Here is a 15,926-nt window from a genome sequence, read left to right as displayed (position 1 = left end):
GTAACAATAGGCCTATTTATTGTCATTAAATTAATTTGCTAAAACACGAAGCTATTTATTTATTAAGTCTTGGTATTAGAAATATTAGAGTGTCTGTTTGGCAAATACTGTGCTGTTTTTTGTGACGAAGCAGATTGGTAAATTTAGGAGCAGAGCTGACGTCACCACGCTGTTTACTTTCACTTCCTACTGAAACAGCGATCCCGCTAGAGCAGGAGTGCGCGTGAGGACGAGTCAGCGAGTACAGGTATTGACTTTTGACGCGGGGACAATGGTAAGATTAACTTCTGTGTGTTTGACAGTATAAAACTAATCTTGTCTTTAGTCTGAGTTTCCGAGTTTGATAACTGAACAAATACAGCTGAGCGATACTAAACAAACATGATGACAAAACTGGGATCATAACAGCTGGCAGTGTGTGTAGTCTACAGATTTATTACACACGGCTCCACTGGGCCTAAAAGAATCTCAGTTGTGAATTATAAGGTGGATCTTAAGTGAAATTTAGCAGGAGATGGCGTGATTATTATATCGTCTATTTTGTTACTTTGTAGTCAACCAGTGCATCCCAATGGCTTCTTGACACAAAACTATCCGGTCAGATCAGATATTATAGGCTACTATTCATTAAACCAGGACGAACCACGTCCACGTTACGACTCATTAACTACTTGAATGTAATTACTGGGTGTGTGTCTCTCAAGCCACATGCATGCTCATGGACCATTGCTTATTATTGCTAGCTGTACAAACAGTAAATAGTGTAAATCACATATCTAGCCTACATAATTAACCTTATTTCCTCATGTCTCTCTGTTGTCAGTTTTGGATTTTATTTGTGTCCAGATACACAACTTTTTTTTTACCCCCCCCCCCCTCAAAATTTCCCAAAACATGACAAAGAATTTTGTTGGCTTCCTTCTGTGTACTACATTACATCTCAGAGTTGTGTTGTTGACTCAGATCTGACTCACCGCAAACATGGGTCAACTTGGAGAGGAGAAGCCGTCTTGCCGCAGCCTCCTGACCTACCACCGGGAGACGCTGGTCTCCAAACTCAGGAGTATCCAGTGTGTTCTGGACAATCTGCTCAGCTCAGAATTCCTTTGTGAAGAAGAAGTTGAGGCCGTACAGCTCACAGACACCAAACCCAACCAGGTACAAAGTGAAAGACCAAAGCAGAGGGCTGACTAGAATTTTATCACATGCCTAGATTATGTTCTGTGAAAGTGACTGGACCAGTGCAAGGCAAGAGTGTGTGCATTAGAAAGAAAACTGGTTTGCAACAAGTGTCAAGCATATAACTAGTGTTCAACGTTACACCTCAAAATTGAATCTTAAAGCCTTGTTCTTGGTTAATAACAATAATATCAAGTCAAGTCAGGGTTCGAACTAGCATCAAAATAAACACTCCCTGTTCATGTATCAATACTAGGCAAAAAGGTTCAAAGGTCTTTTATTAATCTTTCCTTAGTAGTTCTAGGTTGGTATTGATCTGTATCAGAACCAGCAAAAGAACAGATGGTACTATTAGAAAAATCTATAATCACTTTTTGTTGAAAATTAAATTTGTTGTATATGTAGTTGTGTATTGTATTATGACAACATTAGTGTGCTTCAAGTATTTTATGTTTGGTTTTTTTTGTTGTTTTTTTTACAAAATATATACAAAATAAAAGACTAAAAGTGAAAAAAATTACTAAGAAAATTCAATCATTCATAATTATTGCAATCGTTCAAATTATTACTGTTATGACTATATAGACTCATTATTTGTTTAATCAAAAATGATATTTTACCACTTTATTTTCATGATAGTGAGTGTCATTTTCTTGTTTTTCTGCAGTATGTTAGCATATGAGAGTCTAGTCTAGGTTGTTGAATTGATGAGCCTAATCATGTAGTCATGTATTTTCTTGTGCAGGTGCGTAAACTCCTGGAGCTGGTGCAGTGCAAGGGGGAGCAGGCCTGTGACTATTTCATCAACATCATTTACACAGTGGGAGATGCCTACATCGACCTGCAGCCATGGCTCAAAGAAATCAACTATGTCCCCAGTAAAGATGTGTCTGTTCTGAGAGTCGAGAATACAGACCCCAGTGAGTAGCTCCAGTCACATCTGGATTAGACCTGTCACAATAATAACTATATGCACTAATAGCTCAGTATATGAAATAATATTATTTTTACACTGCCAGTCAGAAGTTTAAACATACCATCTCATTCAATGTTTTTTTCTTACTACTTTCTACAGTTTACACACAGAAGGCATCATATGTAGGATGCAAGGAACTATTTAGTAAAGAAAAAACGTTAAGTAACTCTACTCAGTTTTTTGACAAAGAAAAAGGTGGATAAACTGATGATTTTCTTTGCTACTTAATCCCATACCTTTTACTTGATATGTATGTCTTCTGTATGTATAATAAATGTGGAAAGTAGTAAACATATATATTAAAAAAAAATTTAATTAATGAGAGGCTGAGTCCAAACTTTTAACTGGCAGTGACTATTCACATTTTCAAATATATATCAAAATCGGCCAAAGGTAGAAAAAAGTGGTGAACTGACAAAGGTTGAGTTGAGGTTGAGGAGTGAAAGCTGTCTTATGTTGTCTTATTGAATTATAAATAAGAAACTGCAGGTCTGATCTATCTGTGTATAGTAAACATTGGGCTGGGAACCTTTTAGTATTAGTAATATTTTTTTGGTTTGTTTTTCTATACTGCTATATTTTAAATGGAACTCAAGCCCAGTAAGCAACAATGTATTATTTTTTAGTTATACTGATTAAGCCCAGAATGGTGATTTACTGCTGATGAACAATTTAACACCCCTAGTAATTACCATATTGTAACTGTTTTGAATATTTGATCTTATTCAGTCAGCAGATACAGCGGCAAACAGAGGAGAGAGATTGGCCGTGACACCAGCTTCATCATGTCATACGGTCAAAGGGAAGAAACTCGCCTGGAGGAGCTCTACACAGACACCCAAATGGAACTATTTAACGACACCAATGAGAGCCTGGGGTTTTTAGATGCTTTAGATCAACTCCTCACCGACCACGCCGTCTTCAATCCCGAAGGAGAAACCATCTATGTAGTCGGTGACGCTGGTGTGGGCAAATCCATTCTTCTCCAAAAGCTGCAAAACCTGTGGTCGAAGAAGGAGCTAGTTACAGATGCCATTTTCTTGTTTAAGTTTCGATGTAGGATGTTTAGCACTTTTAAAGACTCTGAACAGATCTCCCTTAGAGACTTGTTGTTCAAATACAACTGCTACCCCGATGTTGACCCAGACAATGAGGTGTTTGACTATATTATACGGTTCCCTCATAAAGTCCTCTTCACTTTTGATGGATATGATGAAATTCAAGATGATCTGGACCGTTATTCTGTTCCAGAAGTGGCCTCCCCAGATGAAAGAGCCCACCCATTGCAACTGCTTACAAGTTTACTCTCTGGCAGACTACTTCAAGGCTCCCAGAAGGTACTCACAGCAAGAACAGGTATCGAAATGCAACAGAAAGTAGTCAAAAAGAAAGTCATTTTACGCGGATTCTCGCCATTGCACCTCAAAACCTACATTCAACTTCATTTTAAGGACCAAAACCAAAAAGAGCGTGTTGAAACCCAGTTAGACGCTAGCCCTCATCTGTGCGGTCTTTGCTCCACGCCGCTCTTTTGCTGGATTGTTTTCAAAAGCTTTACACATCTGCACACCATGCACGATAGCTTTGAGCTACCAGATTCTTGCGTAACACTGACGGACATCTTTCTCCTTTTATGCGAGATGTTTCTGACCCGTTCAGCTCCGCCGCCTTCGTCCATTCAAAGACGAAATGTTCGTTGCGCAGCCGAAACTTTCATATCAGGGCTAAAACCACTTGCAGGATTTGCCAAACTAGCTCTACAAGGGTTTGATAAAGGCAGTTTCTATTTTAGCCAGGAGGAGTTGAGGGCTTGTGGGTTAACCGAGGAAGATGAGGCATTGGGGTTTCTACGATCTGTTAGTGAATATGAAAATACAGAAAATCCAGCAACTTTTGAGTTCCTGCATTTGACTTTACAATCTTTCCTTGCTGCGTTTGGACTAGTTTGCGATATAGATGCGTCCCTAAACACTATTTTAAAATTCTTCGCAGAGTGTAGCAGGAAGAAAAAATCATCATGCCTTCCTTGTGACTTTTTTCATAATCTTTCCCCAAAGCCAAAAGATATCAAAGGATCCCCCACAAATGACCATCTACAGTTCACAAATTTATTCCTGTGCGGTTTGCTGTCAAAATCAAAAACTAGCCTCATGGAGCAACTTGTACCTCCAAAAATGTTAAAGAAAAAGCAAGCTCTTCTCAAATCCTACCTGTCAACTAGTGTTAAGTCTCATATTCACGGATTACCTGTTCATGAGACTGATGAAGGGAAGAAAGTTCACGTTTTGCCCAACTTTTTGTGGATGCTGAGGTGCATATATGAGACAGGGAGTAAAGACATAGCTAAAATGACAGCCAAAGGTATCACAGCTGGGTTTATCAAGCTGGGGTATTGTAACGTTTATTCAGGAGACTGTACAGCTCTGAACTTTGTGTTGCAACATCGACGCAAGCTGCTCGGTTTGGACATGGACAATAATAACATCAGTGACTATGGGGTGAAGCAACTCCAACCGTCTCTGTCTAAGATGACTATAGTTAGGTAACAAAGCAGCCTTCTTCTTTTTACTGATATTTTGTTTTGCTTTTGCCTAACAAGATGTTTCTTTCAGATTTTGTGTTAATAATCTATCAGACAGCAGCATTGAGGTGCTCGCAGAGGAGCTGTGCAAGCACAAACTTGTGGAAGTGTTGGGGTGAGTGTTTCTTTAAAAAATTGTAAGTTTGGAGTTCTTGGTCAGTATCTTTATTAAGGTTGTCAGAAGTATGTCTCTGTAACCACTCAGTTGTCCAAGTAGGATCCAAAGCAAAAACATTTCAGTTCTGTCAAGTGGACGAAAGGTTTTTAAGTGAAGACTTTTCAAAGGTCATCCAAGCTGCTTCTTCAGTTCTGGTCAAATTGCCAGTAGAAGTAGCCTTATATCTGACTGAAGGGAGGTGCTAACTACACTAACTACTACTTTAACTACAACTATAGATCCTAGCTAACGAACAGAAACCGTAAACATGTAGGTGTGTTAGTTTCAGTGTCATTTCAGTGTGGATACCTGCACCCTTCAGTCAGATATAAGGCAGCGACAGAAATCTGACTAGAACTGAAGAAGCTGCTTGGATGAGCTGGGAAATGTCTTTTCCAGTTGACAGAATTTGATTTCTCTTTTGCTATGATGTCAAAAGTATTGAAAATCAAATACTAATAATCATGAGCTGTATTAGAACAAATATAAGAGCACATATACTGATTACACAGAGTTAAAATAAAAGTAAGTACTATTATTTAATGTTGAAAATGACATTCTGCTGTTCTACTGTGAGTGTTATTGCTCTTGGTGGTATTACTGTTGAGTATCAAGTCTTTTTTGTATCTTACTTTAGACTGTATAACAATAACATAACTGATGCTGGGGCAAAACGTGTGGCCAGAATAATTGAGGAATGCCCCAAGCTGCGGACTGTTAAGTAAGTGAAATTTCCTTCAAAGTTTTTATCGTTTTTATAGTCTGTAAAACTGTCCTTGTGTTTTTGTTAGAGCTGGTAAAAACAAGATCACACCAGTGGGGGCGAGATATTTGGCTGATGCAATAAAGAAAAGTACATCCATATTTGATGTGGGGTAAGTCATCATTATTTTGTGCTATAACCAGGCCTAGGTATTTGAAGGAGATGAAAGGACGTCTAGCACAAAATCTTTGCCTTGCACTGTACTGTATGTTAATTGGCGTATGATTTTTAGGGAGACTTAGCAGTTATTACAAGCAAGTTATTATATTTCATGCATAAAAATATTTTGTGTTAATATATGTGTGTATTTTGTTTTGTTTTTAAGCATGTGGGGAAACACTATTGGAGATGAAGGAGCCTTTGCCTTTGCTGAAGCTTTGAGACACCATCCCAGTTTAACCAACCTTAGGTCAGGAATTTCTACTACTACTACTACTACTACTACTACTACTACTACTACTACTACTACTACTACTACTACTACTACTACTACTACTACTACTACTACTACTACTACTACTACTACTACTACTACTACTACTACTACTACTACTACTACTACTACTACTACTACTACTACTGCTGCTGCTGCTACTACTACTACTACTACTACTACTACTACTACTACTACTACTACTACTACTACTACTACTACTACTACTACTACTACTACTACTACTACTACTACTACTACTACTACTACTACTACTACTACTACTACTACTACTACTACTACTACTACTACTACTGCTACTACTACTACTACTACTACTACTACTGCTACTACTACTACTACTACTACTACTACTACTACTACTACTACTACTACTACTACTACTACTACTACTACTACTACTACTACTACTACTACTACTACTACTACTACTACTACTACTACTACTACTACTACTACTACTACTACTACTACTACTACTACTACTACTACTACTACTACTACTACTACTACTACTACTACTACTACTACTACTACTACTACTACTACTACTACTACTACTACTACTGCTACTACTACTACTACTACTACTACTACTACTACTACTACTACTACTACTACTACTACTACTACTACTACTACTACTACTACTACTACTACTACTACTACTACTACTACTACTACTACTACTACTACTACTACTACTACTACTACTACTACTACTACTACTACTACTACTACTACTACTACTACTACTACTACTAGCTACTACTACTATACTACTACTACTACTACTACTACTACTACTACTACTACTACTACTACTACTACTACTACTACTACTACTACTACTACTACTACTACTACTACTACTACTACTACTACTACTACTACTACTACTACTACTACTACTACGCTACTACTACTACTACTACTACTACTACTACTACTACTACTACTACTACTACTACTACTACTACTACTACTACTACTACTACTACTACTACTACTACTACTACTACTACTACTACTACTACTACTACTACTACTACTACTACTACTACTACTACTACTACTACTACTACTACTACTACTACTACTACTACTACTACTACTACTACTACTACTACTACTACTACTACTACTACTACTACTACTACTACTACTACTACTACTACTACTACTACTACTACTACTACTACTACTACTACTACTACTACTACTACTACTACTACTACTACTACTACTACTACTACTACTACTACTACTACTACTACTACTACTACTACTACTACTACTACTACTACTACTACTACTACTACTACTACTACTACTACTACTACTACTACTACTACTACTACTACTACTACTACTACTACTACTACTGCTACTGCTACTACTACTACTACTACTACTACTACTACTACTACTACTACTACTACTACTACTACTACTACTACTACTACTACTACTACTACTACTACTACTACTACTGCTGCTGCTGCTGCTGCTGCTGCTGCTGCTACTGCTACTACTACTACTACTGCTACTACTACTACTACTGCTGCTACTACTAGTGTTACCACTACCACTACTAATACTTCTCCTGTTACTACTACTACTACTACTATTACTACTACTTCTGCTATTGTTACACCTGATACTGTGACTAAGATGTGCATTTGAGTTAAATTTGGCTTCCTTTGTTATAGTCTGTCAGCCAATTGCATCTCTTCAGAGGGAGGAAAGAGTCTGGCCTCAGCTCTTAAAGACAACAGCACCCTCAGGATCTTCTGGTATGACTGAACGCCGAGTCGACTTTGATATTCAATTATTCAGTAGTAAAACTGTTTTAACTGTGAGCCGCTGTACATGTGCATGTGTTTGTTATCATAGGCTGGTGCAGAATGATTTATCAGATGACTGTGCCCCACACTTGGCTGAGCTGGTGCGTGCCAATACTGGACTCAAACACCTCTGGTAAATACATGTTGTGACTTAACTTTTACCACAATATTAGCAAAATTAATACTTACAATAGAAGAAACTGCGTGTACAGTGCCATAAATGTAGGATATGTAGTGACCGTATTTAAATCAAATAGTAATGTTAATTTATTCTTAATTGCATTCATTGTAGATGATGGCCAAGTTATTGATGTTTTCATTTGCCAAACGAGTCACTATGGGTTGACAGATTCTACAACCATTATATTCTCTATTGCTTCAGATATACTGAGATAAATGATAATATTGAAACTACTTTATGCCACAAACACAAAGCAAGATAATCCCAGTAAACCATTTTAAAATAAACAGCATCATTAAACTAGCAACTATCAGGCAGAAAATAAACTTGAATGGACGAGCATCAGCAACCAATCATTAGTCAGTGCTAGTGCAGCCTCTGCAGCTCAGTGAGGGAATTCTGGAGGTTCTGAGTTAGCTTAAAAAACATTATTGTTCCACAGTCATGTTAGTGTCATCTTAGTTTAGTTTACAGATTTTCACATTTGTGTTTATTTTAGCTGAACTACATCGCGGTTGTAAATTAATATAGTGTTATTGAAACATCCAGCGGTTGTTGATCAAATCTACACTTTCCACATGAAGAATGCTGTGTGGTCAGTAACTTGTGTTTGTCTTTAGGTTAATCAACAACAAGTTCACTGTGGAGGGGATCCAAAAACTGGCAGAAGCACTTCCTGAAAATGAACACCTTAAAGAAATCTGGTGAGAATGACTCTGCCCTCCTATAATCCTACTGAAACTGCATCAGGCCTCAACTTGTCTCATGTATTACACAGTTATTGAGTTATACATACATGTATATTATTGCCCAAGTCCAACTGAAAATAATTATTTTAAATGGACTTGCACTTAATCATATCCATTACTTTTCAGTTGTACTAATAGTTTATGTTTACTTTTGCTTTTGTTTATGAAATGTGCTGTATAAATAAAGTGAATTTGTTTTGTTGTTTGTGGTGACAGTGTGAAGGGAAACCTACTGACTCCAGCAGAAGAGGAACAGTTTGCTGAGGAGAAAAGACTGCGATTTCACTGAAAGGGAATTGTCCTTTGCAGTTACCATGACTACATAGCCCCAACTGGGAACTGCAAGCTTCACTTTGCACCCAACTGTTCACTTGTACATTTTCTGTAGAAACATGCCAACTATGAGGAAGTGAACTGAAAATTGATGACTTCCTCAATAATTATGTTAAAATGTGACTGTTACAAGTCTGGGGCAGTGGTTAGTATCCCCATATGTTACAATGGGTTGCATCATCCAAATATATTAATGTGAATCAGGCCTGTCACGATAAAACTGAAACTACTTTATGACACTGTTAGATTTAAAATTAAGCAAGATAATCCCATTTTAAATAGACAGTATCATAAAAAGACATAAGCTGCAACAAATATCTGAATGAATGAATGAATGAATATGATATAATTAGCCATAGAAGTAATTTTTTAAACCCTCTACAGCCCAAATATTCTCATAGTTCAACAAAAATAAAATAAATCTTCCCACTATTGCAAAGAAATTAAACACACAATAAATATTGAACCCCAAAATATATTGTTTTAGACTTCATATATTTATTTATTGAACGATATGTTGATATAGTAATTATTGTGACAGGCTTAATGTCAGATGTACTTAATGCTGTATGGGTCCACCTATAGCTGTCAACACTGTGGTATTCTTAGTGCAGTTTCAAAAGTGAGTTTTGAGTCCGGTTAGAGATGTTTTTTTAACTCTCAGTTCCTTTTTTTTTTTTTGCTTTTTTGCACATGTGCTATGTTTGTGTTAGGATTTTGAGTATAAAATAGATTGATGGAAATGGCTCCTTTGAGAAATACAATGTTTTTGAGATAACTGGCCCCCATATACATCACTCCTGAGATTTGAGAGAATCTGGTGCTGCCAGATTGGACTTCAGACTCCACTGAGATTTAATGTGTTTTCATATGTCATGCCAAGTGTATTTTGGGTCTAAAAATGTATTAGTTATTTATATCACAGTTTTTTGTATTCTTTACTGGGTTTACTCCTTTTTTTGGTATTTTACACTTACTCCATATTTTTGATGAAAAACTACTGTTATAAGGTAAACCACATATCATTAAGTGTGATTGATATGGGATACATTGTGTGTCTTATGTGGGTACATGGATGTAAACTATTTAGAGGCAAAAAGTTCCTTCAGGAAAAGTCATGCTATTAGAGAGTGATTCTGTTGTATTAATTGTCACTGTTACTCAGGCAAAGATGTTGTGCTTTGGAACAATGTCTGAAAGTATAATACATTTTTGTATTGCAAGTGTTTTGGTTGACTTCTTTAATCCTCACATTTCTGATTCAGTTCTGGAATTGATCCAGTGATAATTTTTTGTTGTTTAAAATGGCTAAATCGTGCTGTAGCCTACTAACCCTCAGTAAAACAGGAAGTTAGTCGCTCTGCAGAAGTTGCCAAATAGATCTGAGTTCATGTCAACACACTTGTATCATCTTAAGGATGTGGGAAAAGCTACGAAATCCCCGAGTGGACTTTCTCTTACAAACTTTTGAAAAACTATTTTGAGGATTTCCACATTTTAATTTTAAAACAGATTCCTGAAACACCATTCAAGTTTTGTTTTGCTTTTTTGATTCTGAATTTGGTTCTCACTTTCCCTCTCAAGTAGTAGTAGAAGTAGTAGTAGTATTAGGATTTCCCTTCAAATTCTAAGGTTATTTTAGCAATTTGTTTGAGTCTTTTCCAGTGGTAAAGTAAAATTGGCCTATTCAAACAGCATTTTGACTTTCAAACATAAGCTGAAGAAACAGGTACTTTCCTTTGATTTCATTTTTTTAAATGATATTATTGATATTTTCTGTTAAAATTTTGCACTCAATAATTTTTAATCTTGAAGTCCAAGAATGATTTTGCTGTCAAGGCAACTGTGTACGTGTCTGAATGAGTGTCTGCTTAACATTGAACATAACATCAAACTATTCTTTTATTTGACTAATGATGCTTTGTAAGCCTTTTCTCCCTGATCTGTTACCCCAAAATCTGACACAAAGAATCCAAACACCAAGGTCAGTGTCATAGTTCTTTTAAGGCCAGAGTCATAATCCCTGTCAGATCACACAGATATCAATCAGCATCTTGTATCTTGAAATGAAAAGTAGATTTGAATTAAATATAAGGAGATAATACAGTTTGAAATATGTGAAATTGATTCTTGGTGAAATGAGACGTTCTCATACCTCCCTCATGTGGTGAAAATGGGTATTACATGGCTTCATTTCCTCATAGAACAATGTAACTTTTACCCAGCCCTAAAGCTCCAATTAGTTGCTGCTACTTAAGTTTGTTGTTTTAACTACATTGAACTCAAATTCTTTATTCATCTTTGCAGAGACAAAAAAAAACTTGAGGCCAGTAAAAAGAGATGGTACATTAAGCAGTACATTGTAGACATGTCAGAGAATATTTTATGTGTTACCATAGCATTTGCTTGAGAAGCTCCAGACTTAAAGATGCACTTTGTGCTTCATCGGGTGGAGCGTCTGTCTCACAGAGATGGAAATTGCTTATATATATATATATATATATATATATATATATATATATATATATATATATAGGTGGTGGTTGCATTTATTCAACTACAGGTGTTTTTTGGTGTTTTTAACACAAAAAATACCTTAAAATACCTTTAAATAATTCTATTGTGTTGGGTTGCCTCTTCACTGATCTGACCTGTAACTTGGCGTAATGAAAAATGAATACTGAAGATTCTGGCAAAACAGTAAGAGAGAAGCAGATGATGAACCATTCATCAGAAAAGTGACACAGTACACCTTTACCTAAGCTTTATGATCTCAAACATAATTGTAGTTTACAGCAGTTTGAATGTTTATGAATTACCAGAAAATTTTGAAATATTAAATTATTATTTTATTGTACTGTAATCCTAGAAACCAAGCAGAACCCTTTTTGTTTATTTTGAAAGCTGCCACAACCAAGACTTTCTCATTTTCTAATTACTGTTAAAAGCCACTGATTGTTTAGCATGGTCAATCATTTTTTATCGTCTCTTGAAGAATTCTTAATACCTTGAAACCTAATTAATTGAGATACTTCAACATCTGTAATCATAATATCCAATTAATATGATTTGATTTTAAATTCAACACAAAAACATTGGATTCAAGTTTCATATATTTTCCACAAATTTGAAGAACAGTTTTATTGCTAAACAAGACAAACATGTAAAAAACCTAATGATAATTAAACAAACAAATAAAAAAAAAAAACATCTGATACCTGTGGTCCCTAAAGCTGCAGGGGAATATTCATTTTATTTCATTTGTACAATTTAAGATTAAAAAAACAAAAAAACAAAAAAAACTTTGCATCTCATGGTGTGTTCAGACCAAAACAAGAAAGCCAGTATCCCTGTTTGAGCACAGTGTGGAAAATATTTTTAAAACACAATTGTTTTACTGAATATTTTTAGAACTGCAGTGTGTGAATATTAAAATGTTGTGCTTCCCTACAGATGACACGTTGAGTCTTGTGCATTTGGTTTGTGGTGCCATTTTATTTACATTTACATCGTGGCAGACAATATTGTGTTGTGTGGTTCATTTGAATAGAAATCTTTTTGAGTTAATGTTTTTTTTTTTTAGGAAACAGAGAAAGGAAACAAACTTAAAATCATTGCAATGCTATGGCTAGTTATGGCTTTAAGTTTGGGCTTCCTCACAAAATCATTCAGTTAAAGAAGACATATTAGGCGTTTGTCTGTTATGAAGTAATCAAATGTGTCAAATGTCAAATGTTTTCCTCCAGTGAGATGTTATTGCTTTGTCTGGAATGTTTCACAGTATGGCATTAAACCTTTCTATCATCATGGAGACCAAACCAGACCAAATTACAGTAAGTCGGCTCTGTGGAGAGGCAACTCCACTCACAGTCTGAATGCATGTTCTTCTCAGTAGTTTTGAGCTATAAAACCACTTATAATTGAGTAAACGTAAAGTAGAGCTGTTTAATGTCATACTGTGGAACATTCCAGGTAGAGGAATGGCATACCCATAGAAACAAGCACATGATGGACTCCCAATCCAAAAAGTTTCATGGTGCACCTTTAAATATGGATTAATCAGTCTAAATACAAATTTGATTTGATGGTTTGAAAACAATTATAGAATGTAGAAAATACTCTTTATACTACTGTTATAGAGCATGGCAAAGGTCCACTGCAACAACTGTAAGCCTGAAGTGGATACAGTCTGAAAATTTGTGTAATTGCAAAGAAAAAAAAAAACAAAAACAAAAAAAACCCAAACAGAAGTAATAGTCTTAATTTTGCTAAATAAGAGGCATTATTGATACCGTCTGTGATGTTGTTGCATATTATTTGACTCCTTTTGGCCTGAACACACCATATTTATGATGGCTGTCAGGTGAGTTTGGGTATTTTGTCCCTCTTGGGCTCAGGTAGAACGTCTCTCTTGATTGGCTACAGGCTTCTCTCTCTGATAATGTCCACAATTCAGTTCATGATTACAAAGCACTGATGATTGAGAATATTCACAGTCGATTGGCACCATTTTTGCAACAGTTTTTGAAGAAATGTTTAGTCTCCTTATTTGAGTCCTTTTTTTTGTAGTTTTTCACCTCTCAAATGCGACAATCTTTTCATTTTGAGTCCATTCCTGACCACATCCAAGCGTCCCAATTTCAACAAAGGCACTGGTAGATGCTAAAAGTTGAGGGACATTCCGCATCACACCCATCCTGCCGCGTGACTGGTCCAGCCTGCATCATGTGACCACACTGGCGGATGTGCGCAACCCAAAGACAGACGTTGAACTTTGTTTCCCTGAAGATTGCTTTAAAACATGAGATTTGGCACACTGTGGTACTACATTTTTGTTGGTGGGAGGGGGGGAAAGGGTGCGGGGTTTACGGACAGTCACAGTGGTCCAGCAAAGTCTCCTGGAACATTGGAGGGCAGGGCATGCTTATGGTGTGGTGCCTGAAAGAAGAAGAAATATCAGAAAATAAGCAGTATTTAAATTGCCCACATCACACTATTTGTTATGATCTGTTATAATGTTATTTCCACACAAAAAAAACATACCTGGCGTTGTGTTTTGTTTCATTCATACATACATACAACACTCAAGCCCTTCTTATTTAGACTAAGTTCTCTCCAACAGAAAACACTCTGTACCACCTTGTGATGTCATACAAGAAGTGTTTTAAAACTCCATACACCTTCACTAGAATCATGCAGATAATTTCAGCCCTGGAATTGCCAACCTATAGTAAACAAATGGTAAAAGGTAGCTTTTAACTTGAAAGCAACTGCTTCACAACATCACAAGGTGGAACTGAGCATTTTGGGCTTTGGAGATTGTGAAAGAATTTCTGTGTTATTTTAAATATTATGAATCATTTAAAATCATAATCATTTGTGTGTGTGATTAAAGTTATCAACAATTGCGTTTTGGGGTTTTTCCATATGTATATCATATGTCCTAGTACAAGAACTCCTGACTCATTAAGCTAATCTACTGAGTCGCCCATGAGAAGACAGCTAAGGGTTTTTCCCCTCATGTGGTTAGCATAAGTTTTTGGGAGAAAACTGGCCAAATTGTTTATCACCTGGAGCCTGTAATCAAGTGTGAAATGGGAGGGCGGTTTAGACTAAAAGATTGTTAGTATGTGATCATGTAAACACTGTGTGATATGATGTCATGTATTGTACCTTATCTGTGTCATGATTTTGAATAAATGGGTGTTCGGAGAGTTGTGGGGCAGAGTAGGCCAGAGCGTAGCCAGGGGCAGGCAGTCCCCAACTCTCCTTGTGCAAGTATTACTTTTAACCGTCTCGTTTTGGTGTGTCTTATTTAATGTAATTTGATGTCTTAGGGTAAATTCCCTGACAGAGATGCAGACAAACTAATAATAAAGGATGACTGAAAAGCGTGTGAATGAAACAAAGCACAACCCCAGGTATGTTTTTGATGAGGTAACAGCATTATAACATGGCTTAAAGCTCACATATATCTCACAAAAAATAATATTGATTTTGTAAGATACTACCTGTGCAAAGAAAGCTTTAATCAGATGGATGCTCTGGACATGATCTGTTCACTTCAAACCATTCGTCAATACATCTGCAACACAAACAAGACAAGACAAATATATGAATTATAGAAAAAAAAATCATAAATTAAACTTAAAACTAATATGGAAAAAGAATATGGTCAATAATGAGCTGAATATATTAATTTATGTCTTGTCACACCAGTGAAATAGACTTTGAACACCCCTAGTGGCTATCAAGGTTTATGCACTTCACAGGAAAGGAATACATTTATAGGAGTAATAATTATTATTTTTTTAATTCAATTATTTCATTTGTTGTTATTTTATATTAATTCCCAGACACTTACCATTACAGAATTGTATCATATTGTACGTGTCATAATTTTGAATCCCCACTTAAAAGATAACAAGGTATATGGCTTTTACACATACAGTTAAATAAATGTTCATTCTTCATTCTGGAGATGGCACGTCATCTGCATGACCCCATGGAATTGTGGAATATTATAGCTAAAGAAACAACATTTCCATGGAAAGAAGTAGGAGGCCAGATAAGAGCAAGGTTTGTAGAGATGCAAGCCCGCTCAGAGTAAGGAAATTTTTTTCAGTGCAATAAACACAACCAAAATGAATTGTTTGTAGTCTATTTTTGTCTAAAATGTTGCATATTGTGGCTTTAAACACACATC

At 36.2% G+C, this 15,926-nt stretch overlaps 2 protein-coding genes across 3 annotated transcripts in view; one reads left to right on the top strand and one right to left on the bottom strand.

Moving 5' to 3' along the window:
• Positions 1-189: 189 nt before the first annotated feature.
• Positions 190-10,443, top strand: nod1 (nucleotide-binding oligomerization domain containing 1). Its single transcript, XM_020937278.2, has 12 exons — positions 190-274; positions 964-1,158; positions 1,925-2,099; positions 2,885-4,697; positions 4,768-4,851; positions 5,531-5,614; positions 5,685-5,768; positions 5,982-6,065; positions 7,823-7,906; positions 8,007-8,090; positions 8,759-8,842; positions 9,104-10,443. The coding sequence occupies exons 2-12, from the start codon at positions 982-984 to the stop codon at positions 9,174-9,176; spliced, it is 2,826 nt and encodes a 941-aa protein (XP_020792937.2). The 5' UTR covers positions 190-274; positions 964-981; the 3' UTR covers positions 9,177-10,443.
• A 1,526-nt stretch (positions 10,444-11,969) lies between these two features.
• Positions 11,970-15,926, bottom strand: part of znrf2b (zinc and ring finger 2b) — a 63,248-nt gene continuing 59,291 nt past the window's right edge. For both annotated transcript variants that reach the window (XM_055163756.1, XM_020937545.2), the window contains 2 exons: positions 15,232-15,305; positions 11,970-14,158 (listed from right to left, as the gene is read on the bottom strand). In XM_055163756.1, the coding sequence (XP_055019731.1) occupies positions 15,248-15,305 (58 nt within the window). In that variant the 3' untranslated portion in view covers positions 11,970-14,158; positions 15,232-15,247. The remainder of the gene's footprint in view (positions 14,159-15,231; positions 15,306-15,926) is intronic.

Source organism: Boleophthalmus pectinirostris, unplaced genomic scaffold (assembly GCF_026225935.1).
Source record: "Boleophthalmus pectinirostris isolate CB_2022bp ecotype Guang Dong unplaced genomic scaffold, ASM2622593v1 HiC_scaffold_6, whole genome shotgun sequence".
Classification (NCBI taxonomy): domain Eukaryota; kingdom Metazoa; phylum Chordata; class Actinopteri; order Gobiiformes; family Gobiidae; genus Boleophthalmus; species Boleophthalmus pectinirostris.
This window is presented reverse-complemented; position numbering and strand designations above follow the sequence as displayed.